The 18614-nt window shown below is 39.2% G+C and overlaps 1 protein-coding gene across 3 annotated transcripts in view; it reads right to left on the minus strand.

Moving 5' to 3' along the window:
• Positions 1-18614, minus strand: part of SEH1L (SEH1 like nucleoporin) — a 30585-nt gene that overhangs the window by 3985 nt on the left and 7986 nt on the right. For 2 of the 3 annotated variants that reach the window (XM_026006000.2, XM_026005998.2), the window contains exons 4-7: positions 13723-13934; positions 8229-8327; positions 2591-2731; positions 1511-1668 (exon numbers count right to left, since the gene is read on the minus strand). In XM_026006000.2, the coding sequence (XP_025861785.2) occupies positions 1511-1668; positions 2591-2731; positions 8229-8327; positions 13723-13934 (610 nt within the window). The remainder of the gene's footprint in view (positions 1-1510; positions 1669-2590; positions 2732-8228; positions 8328-13722; positions 13935-18614) is intronic. The other variant, XM_026005999.2, reaches the window with a different exon arrangement.

The raw sequence follows: 18614 nt of genomic DNA on the forward strand, positions 1-18614 counted from the left end.
AAGTTTTTACCGTTTCTCTTCCTTACAAGATAAGTATTAACAAAGACAGTTCTCTAATTTGCCACACTAACATTAGTATCAAAATAAATATCTTCATGAAAATAGATTTCATTTATGTGCATATGTAGGGTAATGGAGGTGTCTTCTTTTTACACAAGTGTAAGTCATGGGGGAATCTAATGTCGTCAGAGATGACATAAGTAAGGTTGGGGTTTGAGTGGCTTACCCAACATGGCCTAATTCTTCAAATGCAAAATAGGTCACTGGAGACACTGGGTCCCGAAGCCCAAGTGAGTGAGCGTGCTGGGGTGAAATTGGGTGGTCCTGACTAAAGCCCAGAGACAAGAAGAGGAAGCAAAGCCCTTGATATCAAAAGACACTGTGGAAATTGAGGTCTGGGCTGGTTCTACCACAGCCTAAAACTGACCTAGGGAGACTCAGCCAAACTGCATTTTGAGAAAGAATAATTGCTCGGGGTACACAAACCAAGCTATTTAAGTTTGGATCGTAAGTGTGGGATACCACCGATTAGAGTGGCCCAAGGGCCAAGGACACTTCAGCCAGTGAATAAACGTCCATGGACAAGTGAAGACGCCATGCTACAACAAACACAGTCAGCATCAAGTTATTAGACACAATTCTCAATCAGCATGGCACTTATAGGAAACTTTCACAATCAGTAACCAGAACATTCTTGACCTTCTGAAAGTTGCAGGGAGGAAGCAGGGAAGATACTGGATTTTCTATTAAGGACAGGTTGGCTAAAGCAATTATTTAGTAAGAGATGTCTGTGGTCTTATTCTAAGTTTGTAGAGCAGTTACACGGGTTACACAAATAGCAATCTGTACCTTTCCAACATAATGCACATTTTTACAATTACTTTTAGTTTTTTTTTTTTTAAAGATTTATTTATTTATTTATGATAGAGAGAGAGAGAGAGAAAGAGAGAGAGGGGCAGAGACACAGGAGGAGGGAGAAGCAGGCTCCACGCCTGGGAGCCTGATGTGGGACTCGATCCTGGGACTCCAGGATCGTGCCCTGGGCCAAAGGCAGGCGCTAAACCGCTGAGCCACCCAGGGATCCCCCTAATTACTTTTAGTTTTAAAAGTTGCTTTGTGGGATGCCTGGGTGGCTCAGCGGTTGAGCTTCTGCCTTTGGCTTCAGGGCAGGGTCCTGGTCCTGGGATCAAGTCCTGCATCGGGCTCCCTGTGGGGAGCCTGCCTCTATCTGTGTCTCTCATGAATAAATAATTTTTTTTAATAAAAAAAAATAAAAGAATAAAAAATAAAAGTTGGTTTGTTCCACATGGAAACTTATAAAATTCAATCAGTCATCACTGCTATAAACTAGATAAACTGATGGGGGTTCAAAATTACACAAATTAACATAAGACATTAGTTTTAAAGTAACTGTAGAAAGGTAACTTTCCCCAAAAGATTTCTGAATTTACATTTCTAAGTGACAATTCTGATGCAACATAGAGTAACAATTCCTTCATTAAAATCTTACCTTTCCACAATCTTACACAGCCATCATCTCCTGAAGATGCTAGCACTGTTCCTGTTATATTCCAACTCACTCGCCAAACCTGGGAATTATGATTATCAAACTGAGCCACTATATGGATTTCAAATTTTGTTGGTCCACCAGAGGAAGTAAGTTCTTTCCTATCAATAAAAAATTTTCTTGAGAAATTCTGAGAACAGATTTCATATACACACACACAGTTCTAAGTAAAAAATAATACAGGCTCACATATTTACCATATTATTTTATAAAAATGTGCATATCCATAGCCACCACCTTCCCTTCCACACACCGCCACCTTTACTCATTGAGAACTGGGCCATGTTACTTTCATTTAACTCACCAGTACCTGGCATAATCCTACCATGTAAAAATTATTCAGCGATTAGTTCATGGAAGAAAGAAACAACAGGGGCGCCTGGTGGCTCAGTCAGTTAAGTGTCCGACTCTTGATTTCGGCTCAGGTCATGATCTCAGGGTTGTGAAATCGAGCCCTGCGTTGGGCTCTATGCTAGACATGGAGCCTGCTTAAGATTCTCTCTCCCTCTGCCCCTCCCTGCCCCCCAACTCTCTACAGAAAGAAAGAAAGAACAAAAGAGGATTGTATTCCTTCAAACAAGACTGAGAAATAAAATACGTAACAATTAATTTTAAAAGGAAAGCAGTAAGAGGGGAAGAATAGAGGGGGAGAAGGAAGAAGGGAAAAGAAGTGAAACTCACAATTCCAAAATTAAAGCTTGAACAGGCTATTCGCAACAATGTCTTAGTGCTAATTTAACTGTCTCTAAGTAAACTGCCACCTCTCATTTGTTCAGACATTTACAGAGTACCAATTATATTCAGAGGAACAAATTCGTATCAGCCTAAAAAAAATGCAAGTAAGAAAACAAAAATCTCCTGTCTTTATTCATTCGCCAATCCCAACACTCATATATTTATAGATAAAATGCTCAATAAAGAATCCATTCTTTAGATCACAGTTGCCTCTTCACTCTCCTCCACAAACGAAAATAATCATGAGTTAAGAGCATTTTTAAATTAGTGATTGCTTCAAAAACTCACCTCACAGGCTTTAATGTAAAAATTCTCACATCTTTGGTTGCTATGGCTAGAATATGGAAAGACCTTCCCAAGTTTGGAGCAAAGGCAATATCATGTACAGGATCTGTGACGGTCATGAGGGTTTCAGCTTTTGCATATTTCCTAATGGAAAAACAATTGACATTCAAAATTTCAGAAATGAAAAATTATTTATTTACTTGTTTATTTGTTTATTATTTTAGTCACACACACACAGAGAGAGAGAGAGAGGCATAGACATAGGCAGAGGGAGAAGCAGGCTCCATGCACCAGGAGCCTGACGTGGGATTCGATCCCGGATCTCCAGGATCGCGCCCTGGGCCAAAGGCAGGCGCTAAACTGCTGCGCCACCCAGGGATCCCCCAGAAATGAAAAAAAATTTTAAACCCACATGTTAAGGTACCTCAATATTTTTCATATTGCTCACAGTGAAGCAGCGCTTACCCCTGAAGTATTTAGTATGATCAAGGCCTAACCCCGATACTGAATGCGACCTAATTTAAAAAAAGGGTCTGTGCATATATAATTAGGGATCTCAGTATATCATCCTGGATCATCCTTATAAAAGACGGAAAAGGAGAAACAGAGAAGGCAGCCATGTGAAGACAGAAGGAGAGATTTGGGATTACCACACACCAAGGACCTCCAGTAGCCACCAGAAGCCTGAAGAGATAAGGAAAGATTGTGGAAGATGCATGGCTCTCACACACCTTGATTTCGTATTTCTAGCCTCTGAAACTGTAAGAATAAATTTCTGTTTTGAGCCATTAGTTTGTAGTAATTTGTTATTGTAGCTCTGGAAACTAATAAAGCCTCGCAGGTTTCTTTCTTTGATAAGTTTAGCTTAGAATAGTTTAACAAAATTTATTTAGAATAAGATCCTGATTTATCAGCCATTAATATCATTTTCAAGAAAAGAATAATTGAATTTCCTAAGTATTTGAGTATAAATAGAAAAATGAGGCTGATAACAGCAGGAATAGTTTTTTTAGTGGTGATAAAGGCAGCTATACCAAAGTATGTTTCATCCTTACAACTCTCCATCTGCCAATAGAGAAGAAATCAATGGAGACAACAGATAAGCATTTTTTGTTTTAATTTCTATTTATTTATGATAGTCACAGAGAGAGAGAGAGAGAGAGAGAGGCAAAGACATAGGCAGAGGGAGAAGCAGGCTCCATGCACCGGGAGCCTGACGTGGGATTCGATCCCGGGTCTCCAGGATCGCGCCCTGGGCCAAAGGCAGGCGCCAAACCACAGCGCCACCCAGGGATCCCCGAGATAAGCACTTTTTTATATTATGTTTTTCTACATCATCAATTACATATCAAGGAGAGAAGTGAAGCACATAAGCCTCTGTGTAAGAGGGAGTTAGAGAGGGCAGCCCCGGTGGCGCAGCGGTTTAGCGCCCCCTGCAGCCCAGGGCGTGATCCTGGAGACCCTGGATCGAGTCCCTCGTCAGGCTCTCTGCATGGAGCCTGCTTCTCCCTCTGCCTGTGTCTCTGCCTCTCATTCTCTCTCTGTGTCTCTATAAATAAATAAAATCTTAAAAAAAAAAAAAAAAAAGAGGGAGTTAGAGATAGGTACCTATCTTCCCTTTTCAGTACCCTACTATGAAATCAGAGGTGTTCCCAACATTCTATGCTTGGCCTTTTCACCCCAACATTCTTCTCAAATGTCTCCAAGCTAGGACATGCCTCAAAGTTCTTTCCTTGACTTCTTCTCACCCTAGATGATCACCCTGAGTAATCTTTTTTTTTTTTTTTTAAGGTTTATTTACTTATTTATTCATGGAGACACAAAGGGGGGGTGGGCAGAGACACAGGCAGAGGGAGAAAGCAGGCTCCATGCTGAGAGCCCGACATGGGACTCGATTCCGGGTCTCCAGGATCATGCCCTGGACCAAAGGCGGCGCTGAACTGCTGAGCCACCTGGGCTGCCCCACCCTGAATAATCTAATTCACAACCTTGCTGCCTCTACTGTGTGGTCCTGACTTCTATGTTTGATCTTAGATAAATCATTTTACTTTGTTGATCTGTTTCTTCATTTTAAAATGGTGCTAATATAAAATCTACCCACCCTATTCGTAAGGTAATTGTTAGAATCTAAGTTTCATAAAATATGTGAAAACACCTCATAACTTATATAAATGCAGGTGCTTGTGTCACTACGAAGACAGATCTTAATATTTTCATGCATCAACAGAAAAATATCCAATACTGGTTAGACAAATGTTTCCTGTGTACTAAATGGTGTTACTACTTACAGAAAGATTAATTAGGTTATTCATAATTGGATGCTACATAGTCCATTATCACATATACTCTATGTGACATGTTTAATCTATTTAAGAACCTCTGAACAACTCTTACTTCACAGAATCAGACCCAAAACTCCAAAATTGACTGAAATTAAAAGGTCTGATGACTTCCCAAGTCAATCCCACCATTACCTACCCAATGCCATTTCCTGGTCACATGCAAAAGACACCAGGCACTTGCTATTTGACTCCCTTGCAGCTAAAGCATAGTAAGTGACCCAATTCTGGCCAGTAGGACACAATGAAAAAGCCTGCGAAGATGCTTCCAGAAAATTTTCTCTCTCCCTAATATAATAAGATATGAAGGCAAATGCCCTTCTTTATATCTGCATGTGAAAACTTCAAAATACTCTTAGGATCCTAAGAGGAAACTGTCACCAACACCCTAAGTATGACAGCAAAAAGAGGAAAAAAGGGGGGGAGGGGGACTACTAAGGCCTTTGATGTCATCACTATACCAAGTGAACCACTTATCTAACCCCAGAACTGCTCCAATGCCAGGCTCCTTGTTATAGGAAATAACAAGGACATCCTGACCATAATGTAGATTTATTCTACTAGTTAAAAGACTCATATATAACTTCGGATTACGTTTATCACTGAATTCTTTTAAGTTTTAGGTACTTACTATCTGCCCTGTATTTTCTTTCAGAACTAACGGCAAATTCTACATATCCCTTTACTCAAATGTTATTTATGAAGTACTTTTCATTCTCCTATGTTTTAGAAATGGTCCACCTTTTCAGTTTTAGATTTATGTTTCCAAAATCATTCTGTTTAGGTAAAGTTGAAAGAACTTACTTTAACAATATTAACTCTTCATGAATCCTCTTTAAAATGTGCTATTAGGGGCACCTGAGTGGCTCAGTTGGTTAAGTGTCCAACTCTTGGTTTTGGTTTAGGTCATGATGTCAGTGTCACGGGATCAAACCCCATATCAGGCTCAGTGCTCAGCAGGGAGTCTGCTTGAGATTCTGTCCTCATGCCCCTCCCCTATTCATGAGTGTGCATGCACACTCTCTCTCTTAAATTTTTTTTAAAGATTTTATTTATTCATGACACTGAGAGAAAGAGAGAAAGAGAGAGGCAGAGGCACAGGCAGAGGGAGAAGCAGGCTCCATGCAAAGAGCCGGAAGTGGGACTCGATCCCAGGATCATGCCCTGAGCCGAAAGCAGACACTCATTCGCTGAGCAACCCAGGCATCCCAATAAATAAATCTTTTTAAAGATTTTATTTATTTATTCATAATAGACAGAGAGAGAGACAGAGAGACAGAGAGAGAGGCAAAGACACAGGCAGAGGGAGAAGCAGGCTCCATGCTGGGAGCCCAACGCGGGACTCGATCCTGGGACTCCAGGATCACACCCTGGACCAAAGGCAGGCGCTGAACTGCTAAGCCACCCAGGGATCCTCCCAATAAATAAATCTTAAAAAAAAAGTTTATAAGAAAAACAATAAAAAACAACAACGTGCTATTCAGGTGGTTCATGGCTTTAATACCTGAAAAGGTTACAAAAGCCTCAAAAAGTTCTAGAGGAAGGCTCCTATATTCTAGAACTATGCTGGCCAATACTGCAGCCACTTGCCACATGTGCCTAAATTTCAATTTGTAAAAATGAACAACTGCAGTTCTTAGTTGGCACAGGTATGGGGCATTTCCATCAGTAAGCAAGTTCTACTGGACAGCACTGCTGTAGACAGAGCCTCTCTGAAGAAATTGAGAATTTGGGAAGGTAGAGGGCTGATTGAAGAACCCCTCAAACACCCTAGTAACACTCTGAATTGCAGAGCCCACAGGAATTAAAATACAGCGGTCCCCTCCCCTTAGCCGGTCTTGCTTCCCACGGTTTGTTACCCACGATCAAACTGCCATCTAGAAGACGATCCTCCTGATGTGCTGTCAAGAGGGTTAGCAGTAGCCTAACACTGTATGTCACATACCTACATCACTCACCTCACTTCATCTCATCACATATTTTATCGACTCACATCATCACAGGAGGAAAAAGATATTTTGAGAGAGAGAAGACTGCATTCGTGTAACTTTTATGTATTATTTTAATTCTTCTATCACTAGCTACTGTAGTTCACCTCATACTCTGCTGAACTTATAAACTTTACCATAGGTGTACATATACACACAGCAAAAAAACAGTATATACACAGCTTGAAACTATTTTTTGGTTTCAGGCAGCCACTGGAGGTCTTCGAACATATCCCCTGCAGATAAGGGTGACAACTCTAGTTCTCTTCTGCTTCTGGCCCTATCCTATCCAATGTAGTCTGACTCCTACATCCAAGATGGTGTCCAGCACATGTGAAGCCCATCTGATCAATGGATGTGTGCTCTTTTCTCCTATAAAACTCTGAGTACACTTCTGACACAGAACTTATAGTTCTCAGAGGTGTTGCAGGTATCTCGACATGATGCAACATAAATTTTCCTTCAAATGCTGCTATTCTATCCAAATCTGTCCTGTTTCCAGATGTCCTTATCAAGAAATTACATACCATTCATTCAACTATTAAACCAGACTTTGAATATCATTTCAATAGCTCCCCCTGTCCTTCACCTTCCACATGCAGTCATCAGTCAGCATTGATAATATTTCTTAAATTATTTTCAAATTGTCCACTTCTCTCAATCCCCATTGCCACTACTCTATCCCAATCTTCCACCTGGACTGTTGCCCTCCAAAATACTTTCCATACCTATGGAATAGTTAAACTACCATCCAAGGCTATCATTCCCCAACTTAAAATCTTTCAATGGCTTCACATTACCCATAAAATCAAATCTACACATAGAACACAAGGTCTTACAGACCTGTATTTCTAACTACACTCCCTTTCGCCTATACAGTTTCAACTAGAATGAAAATGTATCGGTTCTCTCTTGTTCACATACCTTACCATCTATAGTTTTCTCCATTTGGAACATTTTGCCTCTTCAGCTAACTTTTACTCATCTTATAAATCTTGTCTGGAGTAAACCTTCCTGGCCCTCTCCCCTTAGGTGTAGTAAACCCTTCACATCCTGATTCTCCCAGTTTATAAAACTCATCACCACTTTTTAATATTTCTGTTTTCCCTGTGAAAAGGTACATACTGGGAAATCAGTCATCTTCTCCTCTGTATAATTCAACTTTGTATTATCAGAGCCTAGCACAGAACTTAGCATATCATAGGAAATTAGTAAATATGTAATTAATCATGCATAATTCAGTGAATAAAGAAATAACATTTTTAAAAATTAAATGCAATTTGGAACAATAATTAAAACCAAAGTAGTACTAACCTGGTGTTTTCATTATATTCAAAAATCTGAACCTTGGCCATTGCATTTGGACTACTGTCATCACTTCCTACAGCTATCATGGGGGAATGAGCACGAGAGCTAGAAATGAAAAGTAAAAACTGTTTTTACACAATTATAAATTTATATACATCTAATTCAGAGAATTAGAAAAACCTGGTATCAAGTAACTCCACAACTTCACAAAAAAGCATGCCACTACCATGACTAGAGCCTTGCCATCCATCTGACACAGCCACACCTTGGGCGGGTATGTCCTTGAGAATGCTCAACATGGGGACAAATGATATCACTATTTGCTGATAGAAAGTAGCTCTTGAGGTGCCTGAGTGATTAAGTCGGTTAAGCATTCAACTCATGATTTTGGTTCAGGTAGTGAGGGTGAGCCCTATGCCAGGCTCCGCACTCAGCACAGAATCTGCTTGACATTCTCTCTTTCCTCCTCCCTCTGCCCCTCTCCCAGATCATGCACACTCTCTCTAAAATAAATAGATTAAAAAAATTTAAAAAAAAAAAAAGTAGCTCTTTTCCCAAATGATTTCAAGCATTCAGCAGATTAAAAAAAAGGGGGGGGGGCCTGGGTGACTCAGCAGTTGAGCGTCTGTCTGCCTTCCGCTCAGGGTGTGATCCCAGGGTCCTGGGATGGAGTCCCACATCAGGCTCCCCACAGAGAGCTTGCTTCTCCTTCTGCCTATGTGTGCCTCTTTGTGTGTCTCGTGAATTATAAAATCTTTTTAAAAAATAAGTACATATAGAGAGAGACAGCGAAGAGCTCTTAGAATTTTTCTTCCTGAAAGATACGGTTATTAACTATGAAATAAAAAGTAATACTATCGTGACCAATTCATGGCAAAAGGATTTTAAGTGCTTTGTACAAAATGAAGAAAGCCTGATAGAGGGACAAAAAGTAAAAAAAAGACCTCAAGAAGGCATGTTCCCCACGTGTCATTCTCTTCTCATTTGTGGTCAACTTCATTTTTATTTATTATTATTATTTTTTTTTAAATTTATTTATGATAGTCACACAGAGAGAGAGAGGCAGAGACACAGGCAGAGGGAGAAGCAGGCTCCATGCACCGGGAGCCCGACGTGGGACTCGATCCCGGGTCTCCAGAATCACGCCCCGGGCCAAAGTCAGGCACCAAACCGCCGCGCCACCCAGGGATCCCGTCAACTTCATTTTTAAAAAGGCAAAGAATAAGTAAGAAGAGAATGAACTCTACTGAAGTGAGTTCTAGGTTAAATAATTTTTTTTTATTTCTATGCCTAATTACATCAATATTGATTTCCTTTGCCTCCTTCATCCAGATTAAGTAATGACCCCATGAACATGACCCCTTGTTTAACCTCTGATCTTGATACTGTTGTCATGTGGCAACCTCATTAAGCTGAACACAGAATATAGTAATTTTAAAAAAAGGTTTAGTTCTTTATTGCTAAAGCTTTACTACTAAAGCTTCTGATAAATGAGATCAATTCTAATAAAAGAAAAATACCTAGTAAACTACAAATTGGTTCAGTAATAAAATAAACCACAAGTTACAATAAATCTTGACCAAAGACATATAAATTCCAAGTAGTTTCTGTATCTCACAAACTTCCTTTTTTCAGTGTTCAAATGTAACTTTGTTTTTTTCAATGTTAAATATTTGAGCAAGGTACAAGATACATTTATATAATAACATATTCTAAAATTATTGAAAATATAAATCTTTTAAAAAAGCAATTTTAAACGAAATTATAAAACATCTAGGTAACAACTTGAATTGAGGATTACCTCATTTGTACATCCAGAAATAAGCTGTTCACATTTTAACCGTGTCTCAAATATGACTCACAATTAAAAGTGAGACAAACCATCCAGTTCTCCAATTGAAGTAGATTGATCACTTAAACCTCTTTCTTCTCCCTCCTAAGACTCCATGGAAATGATGAAAGAATAACACTGTAACAGTGCTAGAAATTGGTGTGCCATCAGAAATTAAGAAATTTAAAGGAATTCCAGGAAAATAGGAAGCAGAAAGAAGACAGAGAATATGCTCAAGGGGATAAGAAAAGAGTCCTATTGGTATCAGTAAGGGTAAAATTCCACAAGCTCCAACCTCCAATCTATAAATGTAAATAGGAGAAAAAAAGGCAAATAGGAATGAGTAATGGGGTAATCATGAAGTGACTCATTTAAAGAATTGCAATCAGAAGACTCCTTGGGAATATAAGAAATAGTGAAAGGGATTATAGGGGAAAGGAGGGAAAATGAGTAGGAAAAATTAGAGAGGGTGACGGAACATGAGAGACTTCTAACTCTGGGAAACAAACAAGGGGTAGTGGAAGGGGAGGTGGGAGGGAGCATGGCGTGACTAGGTGATGGGCACTGAGGGGGACACTTGACAGGATAAGCACTGGGTGTTACACTATGTGTTGGCAAAAACCAAACTTCAATTAAAAAATATATACATAGAAAAAAACCTCCAAAAATAAAAAATAAAAAGAAGACTCTTTGGCTGGCAGCTGACTCTGCTCTGGCTAGACAGTCTGAGAAAGGACCCTAGTAAGATGATCAGAACTTGAGGACAGGTAAGAACCTGAAGTAAAATAGCACTCTTAAAACTAGCAGGGAGAGGGACAAGAAGGAACAAATATGTTAAGGTGCTCCATCCTCAACATCAAGTCCTTTTGACTGAGTCAATCTGGAGGTATCCCAGCCTGCCGGTTCCTTTGTACTCCCTACAAGTAGTGCTCGCTTTGGCCGCACATATATATATATATACACTCCCTACAAGGAAATTCTGCCAATGCACTCACTCCACCTACTCAGATGAAACTCAGCCAAGCCCTAGGTAAGAGAGTGAGCTACTAAGAAAATAGAACACCTAACAGGAGAAAAATACCAATATAATCAGAACTACAAAAAGATTAAGCAAAGACTAACACGTAAGGAGAACAAGATGCATGAAAATAAACACCGAGGTATACAAATGGATCTCTGAGAAAGCAGACACAGCCGATCCTCATTGTTTGCAGGTTATTTCTAAATTGGCCTGCTTACTAAAATTTGTAACCCCCAAAATCCAATACTTCAGGCTTTCATGGTCACTCATGAATATGCCGGGAGCAGCTCTATAAAAACGCTGAGTCTTCTGACCCCACACATTCCATGCTGAGGTCAAACCAGGTGAGGCTCTGCTGCCTGTTTCAGGTCTCACACTGAAAACAAGTGTTGCGCTCTATTTACCACCTTGATTTTTGCATTTTTGTGCTTGTGTTGGTGATTTCACTGCTTAAAATGGTCCCCAAACATGGTGTACTGAAGTGCGGCCTAGTGTTTCTAAGCTTAGCAAGAAGGCTATGATGTGCCTTATGGAGAAAATACTGTGTTAGATAAGCTGTGTTCAGGTATGAGTTTTAATGCCGTTGGTGGAGTTCAAGGTTAATGAATCAGCAACATATGCTAAATAAGATATCTTTAAGGGTGCCTGAGTGGCTCAGTGGGTTAAGCAGTTATGCATCTGCCTTCCACTCAGGTCATCACCCTGGAGCCCTGAGATGGGAGCCCCATGTCCGAGAATCTACTTTTCCCTTTGCTCCTCCCCTGCCCCCTCATGCGTGCATTCTGTGTCTCTCTCTCAAATAAATAAAAATAAATAAAATCTTAAAAAAAAAAAAAAGTACCTTTAAACATAAACACTCAGGGGATTCCCTGGGTGGCTCAGCAGTTTAGCGCCTGCCTTTGACCCAGGGCCTGATCCTGGAGTCCCAGGATTGAGTCCCACATTGGGCTCCCTACATGAAGACTGCTTCTCCCTCTGCCTGTGTCTTTGCCTCTCTCTCTCTCATAAATAAATAAATAAATAAATAAATAAATAAATAAATAAATAAATAAATAAATAAAATCTTAGAAAAAAAATAAAATACTGCAGGTTAAGTATTTATCAGATGACAAAAATGTGATCAAAGGCCCCCAATTCTCCTCAAAGAGTGAAATACTCAGTTGTCCCGTTAACAGTTATAAGCAATGTAAAAAAATATTAGAAAATAGGTGAATGGGAGGTAGAAGCAAAATAAGCCAATTTCCTTTTCTTCTTAAAGAGGTGAGGCCATATGTAATCTAAAACTTGACAAATTATATAGAAAATGAATATATCATTTGAAATTATGATAATTACCAATATAACTAAAAAACCATCAACATTTCCACAAATAAGAGATCTGGCTGGCTCAGTCGGTAGAGCATGCAACTCTTGACCTCAGGGTTGTAACTTCAAGCCCCAAATTAGAGGTAGAGATTACTTAAAAATAAATTCTTAAAAAAAAAAAAAAAAGAGATATCTAGTCTTACTTTGGGAAGTGGAAAGCTTTGGAAGTGTGCTAAATTCACCTTTTGTATAGTGAGTATAAAAACCGTTTAAAGCTAACATAACACGAAGTAGAGGCATAAGTAAATCATTAAAAAATATAATAGCTACTGGGGTGTCTGGCTGGCTCAGTTGGAAGAGCGCGTGACCTTTGATTTTGGGGCTGTGGATTCAAGCCCCATGCTGAGTACAGAGATTACTTAAAAATTTAAACCCTTAAAAAATACAAATAAATAAAATAAAAATATAATAGCAACTAGCAAAATTAAAATCTAAAATCAAAACTATTAAGAGCATTTTTAGCACATAGGGGAACTTTTTATTTTCTATCCTTTTAGATTATCTGAATTCTTTTTAAAGATTTTATTTCAGAGAGAGAAAGCGAGAGCACGAGGTAGGGGAGGGGAGGCAGAGGAAGAAGGACAAGTAGACTCCCTACTGAGCAGGGAGCCCAACATGGGGGTGGGGACTTCGGGGGTACACAGGACACCTCCATCCCAGAGTCCTGGGATCATGACCCAAGCCAAAGGCAGACGCTTAACCGAGACATCCAGGTGCCCCTGAAATTTCTTTCTTTACCAAGTGATTCATTATTCTTTCAATTTTTAAGAAATAATTTCATAAAAAGCAAGTATGATACTGTCACACTCTATACAGAAGTTAAAAAAATAAGGTAGGACTAAATATACTAATGCACTGGAAAATAACCACAGTGTATTTGTAAATGAAAAAGGCAAATTTCAAGTAAGGAGAATGTATGTTTATATACATCTGAGTGTTTTGTGTCTAACTTTACACAACAGTATAAATGTGTATTGGTATATATTTGTGTATTTATAAACAACATTAAGTATTTGTATTTACACAGAATAAGCCCAGAAGTTGCACACCTAAATATTTACAAGAGTTAGCTTCTTCTAAGGAATAAAAATAGGGTACAAGAGACATGACATGGTAAGAGTAGATTAGGAGAATCTTGATTCTACAAGACATATTTTTAAAAGTAATAAACATGACTTCTTAAGGAAAGCATTTTAAGGAAATTAAACCATCAAATACTTGGCTTAAAAATTACTAACTTGTTTTACAAGGATTTTATTGTCAGGTTTGCTGGGTAAGCTTACCTTGAAGGGTTCCAAGAAATACAACTACAGCTTAGCTTACATGAAATCTCATGTTGCAGAGACCACTGGCTGAGATTCATAACATCTGGCGCTTCATATATTCTTACAATACCATCTGCTGAACAGGTTGCTAACATAAGACCCATATGCTTAGGAGCAAATTTCACATCAGTAACAGATGTTCTGCTATCCACTAGAGTTGTCCTTTTAACCTGGGGGTGGGGGGGGAAAAAGATTATTTATATACAAAAAGAAAGGATGATACAGTGGGAAGAACACTGGAATTACACTGCTATTTTACTTGGTATATAACCTTGAATAAGTTATTTAAAAACCACCTAGGTCTCAATTTCCTCCACAGCAAAATACCACACATACACAAGTCACAATCCGTAACAAATTAGTGACCTATAATCAATTATTCCTTTTAAGGTAGAAAAAAAAGTTGGCCTTAGAAGTGTAACTTGATTAAGAGTAAGTACTCTCCCTTGAGCTGACCAGTCACTAAACTAGAAAAATGTTCAAATTTTCACTTAGGTGGTTTTTGTCTTACAAAGTATGTTGCAAGCAGTAAATTAAAGGAATTAAGATTCTTTAGCAGTAAAATGGAAAGCATGTAACTTGTTCCTTCAAGCATAAATGCTATTTAGCCCTACTTAGATCCCTACCATCTACTCACAAGAAAAGGTGTTTATTGGAGACTAAGAGAATGGCACAAAGCTGGCATTGTGATAGTTACAGAAAGCCAACAGAGCATGTACAAGCCACTTTCTGGCATCTAGACTTCTGACTGAAAATATCAACAAAACATAGAAATCAACATTTTACTGTCTATGGATACTAAAATAACATTTGAAGGAGTCTCAATATTAAAAGAATATCACATAAACTCCAAAGATCGCATCCTTGCAAATTTTTGTCTATAAACACCAATGAATAATCAATATCAATACAATATCTGAACTATTAAATGTATTAATGACAGTTGATTTAACTAAATACAAATAAATATGCAGATATCCTCCGGCTTTCAAAGGTGTATGTTATACCACATTGCATTTTATAAAAAAACCTACTTTAGTACCTTTCCTAACCAAAAGAAATCTGAAGAGGGTTTTTGCTTTTGTAACAAATGAAAATAGCATGCATTGTTCGTTTTCCAAGTCATTATAGAGGCAGCACACACCCTTATATGCAATGCTGGCCCTGCCTAGCTCCTTCCATGGGAATACACAGCATCTCAGCATCAAGCCTCAATAACTTTGAACTGAGTCTTTGAGCATCTATGCTTTATCTTGATTTATGTAGTGCAAACATTAGCAAAGTGTGTCCTAAGGCATCAGAAAAGCCTAAAAGAGGTTATTTTTTGGCTCGGGAATACTCAAAAATGTTTCCATTAAGTTAGTGGTAACTGATTCTCTACTTTATGCCATTTCAGCTTATGCAAGTTGTCCTAAGAATGCTGTTTCATATAATGGGGGAAATCTTTAATGTTTAAGTTCAAATAAAAAGCCTTTATATGCCACTACGCCTCAACCCAACCTACAGTATACTAACTGACTCACCTCTATTAAAAAATCCCTTCAGGGATGCCTGGGTGGCTCAGTGGTTGAGTGCCTGCCTTTGGCTCAGGGTGTGATCCTGGGGTTCTGGTACAGACTTCTACATTGGGCTCCCCGCAGGAAGCCTGCTTCTCCCTCGGCCTAGGTCTCTGCCTCTATCTCTCATGAATAAATAAAACCTTTAAAAGAAAAATTCCTCCAACTACATACGTTTCTCTTCTCCCCTCCCCTCAAGCAGCTGTTTGCCTTAGGGAGATGTGAGGGAAGGCAATGAGACCAATCCCACCCAATAATAAAATATTGTAGGGGCATGTGGCTGTGGACTCTTATCTCAGGGGCCATGACTTCAAGCCCCAAGTCTGGTGTAGAGATAACTTAAATGAATCTTTAAAAAACTTTGTAAAACTGTGAATAGCATGCAAACTATAAACCTAATTAAAAAGAGTATGATAACGGCATTAAGAGACATAGACCAATGGAAGAGAATATAGTCCAGAAATAAACCTTCTCTCTATATATGGTCAATTGATTTTCAATGATGATGCCAAGACCATTCAAAGGGGAACCAGTGGCATCTCTCCCAATTGGGTGGGAGCCCCCAAACGTGGGGTAAACCGACTGGGTGGAAGTCTAAGGTACGGGCAGTAAAAGGATTCACCAGAGCCAGAACAAAGGAAGTAGATGTGGGGGGCAGGATAGCAAAGTAGAGGTTGCCTGCTCAGCTGCAGTGGGTGGGAGCTGCATTTAAGGAAGGCGAATGAGGTATGGAGACATTTGGAATCCTTCCTTGTTGGGTAACTGACTTGGTTTTAAGTAGCCCATTGGTTAGTTAGGGCCTGTGGATATTTTGAGGTAAGTGGCCTCTCTGGGCCTGTTTATATTCAGCAAGGGATTTTAAGTGGGCCCTTTTGCCTTGCTTTACATTCCATTGCTCAAGCCTATGGTCTAAAAGCAACCTCTACCTACAGCAGTCATTCCAATAAAAGATAACAGGAAAACTAGGTATTAACATATAAAAGAATAAAGTTGGAGGCTCCTGGCTCTCTCAATTGGTAGACTGTGACTCAATCTCAAGGTCATGAGTTTCGGCCCACGTGGTGGGTAGAGAATACTTTTTAAAAAGTTGCACACTTAACTTACACCATATTCAAAAGTTAAGTAAAAATGAACAAAAGACCTTAAAGTAAGAGCTAAAATTTTAATACTCAATATAAAACTTTGGGGGAAGTCTTTATGACATTGGATTTGGCCATGACTTCTTGAATATGACACCAAAAACACAGGAAACGAGAAAAAAATAAATTGGACTTCATGACAATTTTTAAATTTTGTGCATCAAAGGACACAGTCAAGAGAGAATGGGAGAAAATATTTGCAAATCATATACCTGAGAAAGCACTACTATCCAGAATATAAAGAACTACAATTCAACAGCAAAAAAACCAAACAAACAAAACAAAACAAAACAAAAAAAAAACCACCCAAATTTTAAAAATGGGCAAAGGATTTGAACAGACATTTCCCTAAAAAAGTAAAGGATTCTGGTCCCAATACCAATTCAGGGGATGAAGGAGAGGGCGTATCCCCCCCAACAAATAATTCTTGAATAGCAGGCTGTCCAAGAATTCAACTCAATTCTGACACTATTTACCCAGAAATAACATCAGATTCCACCAGTAAAGGGTTCAATTCTGTAATACTGCCTGCACTTCAGAAACCTGAGAAGCTCTCAAAACTCAGGCAGATAGTCTGCTTATTACCAATGTATTACAAAACAATATAACTCAGAAACAGCCAAGTGGAAGAGATGCATAGAGTAAGGTAACAAAAAGCATGAGGAGTGCTATGCCCTCTTCAGGCTTAACCACTCTTCTCACATCTCCACCTGTTCATCAACCCAAAAAAACTCTAAACCCATGTTCTTTGGGGTTTTTAAGGAGACTGAATTACAGAGGCATGATTTGATTAACATATTGGCCATTGGTGATTGTTTTCAACCTCTAGCCCCTCTGCCATCCCCAGAGGTCAGGGGATGGCACTGAAAGTTCCAGGCCTCTAATCACAGGGTTAGCTCCAAAGACAACCAGTCCCCAACCTCAGGCCTTTTCCAAAGTCACCTCATTAACATAACAAAAGAGATCTCATCACTTTCAACACTCAAAAAATTCCAAGGGTTCTGGGAGCTGTAAGTTAGGAACTGTGTTAGGAAGACGAAATGTATTTGAAAATTTTTCTCATAGGGACACCAGGTGGCTCAGCGGTTGGAGTGTCTGCCTTCAGCTCAGGGCGTGATTCCAGGGTCTGGGACCAAAACCCACATCAGGGTCCTTACAGGGAGCCTGCTTCTCCCTCTGTCTATGTCTCTGTGTCTTTTTTTCAAAAACATTTCTTATAAATCAAAACATTGCAAAAAAGATATACAAATGGCCAATTAGCACATAAAAAGATGTTAAAAAAAAAAAAAAAACCACCAAACCTCAACAAAAAGACATCATTTGACACCTACTAGGATAGCTATAATGAAAACACAAAAAACCGCAAACATTGACAAGGACCTGGAGAAACCGGTATATATTTCTCGTGCATTGCTAATGAGAATGTAAAGTGGTACAGCCATTCTGAAAAATAATTTAGTAGTTTCTCAGAAGTTAACCACAGAACTACCATATAAGCCAGCAATCCTACTCCTGGGCACATACCCAAAAGGATTGAATGCAAGGTCTCAAACAGGTATCTATATGATAATGTTCACAATAGCAATATTAGCTAGGATGCAATGGGAATTTACACAAATAACTAGGCTGAAAGCAAAGCAAAACAAAACAAAACAAAAACAAAACCTGAAAGCCATCAACAGAAGGGAGAGGGGAAGGGAGAAAAGCAGCGAAGGAATATATTTTGTTTTGGAGAACCAACAGTTCCAGCCAAAGAGATATTCAACTAAGTGTTTCACCTGATAGTCCTTTACTAAGTGTGCCTCACCTGATAGCCCCTAACGTAAGCCAGTCTGAGCTGGATTGGAGCTTCAGAGAAGCCCCTGACCTTTAGCTCATTATATTAAGATCTTCTATGGGCAGAGTTTTCCACCATTTTTTTTTAAGATCTTAATTATTTATTCATGAGACACAGAGAGAGAGAGAGAGAGACAGAGACTTAAGCAGGCTCCTTGAGCCTGATGCAGGACTCAAGCCCAGGACCCCAGGATCACAACCTGAGCAGAAGGCAGACACGTTCAACCACTGAGCCACACAGGCGTCCCTGCACCATTTTTTGAACATGGATGTATGCACTAGCATGCTGACATGCTAGGCATGTGCAACTGAAGTGTTT

Source organism: Vulpes vulpes, chromosome 13, assembly GCF_048418805.1.
Source record: "Vulpes vulpes isolate BD-2025 chromosome 13, VulVul3, whole genome shotgun sequence".
NCBI classification, from domain to species: domain Eukaryota; kingdom Metazoa; phylum Chordata; class Mammalia; order Carnivora; family Canidae; genus Vulpes; species Vulpes vulpes.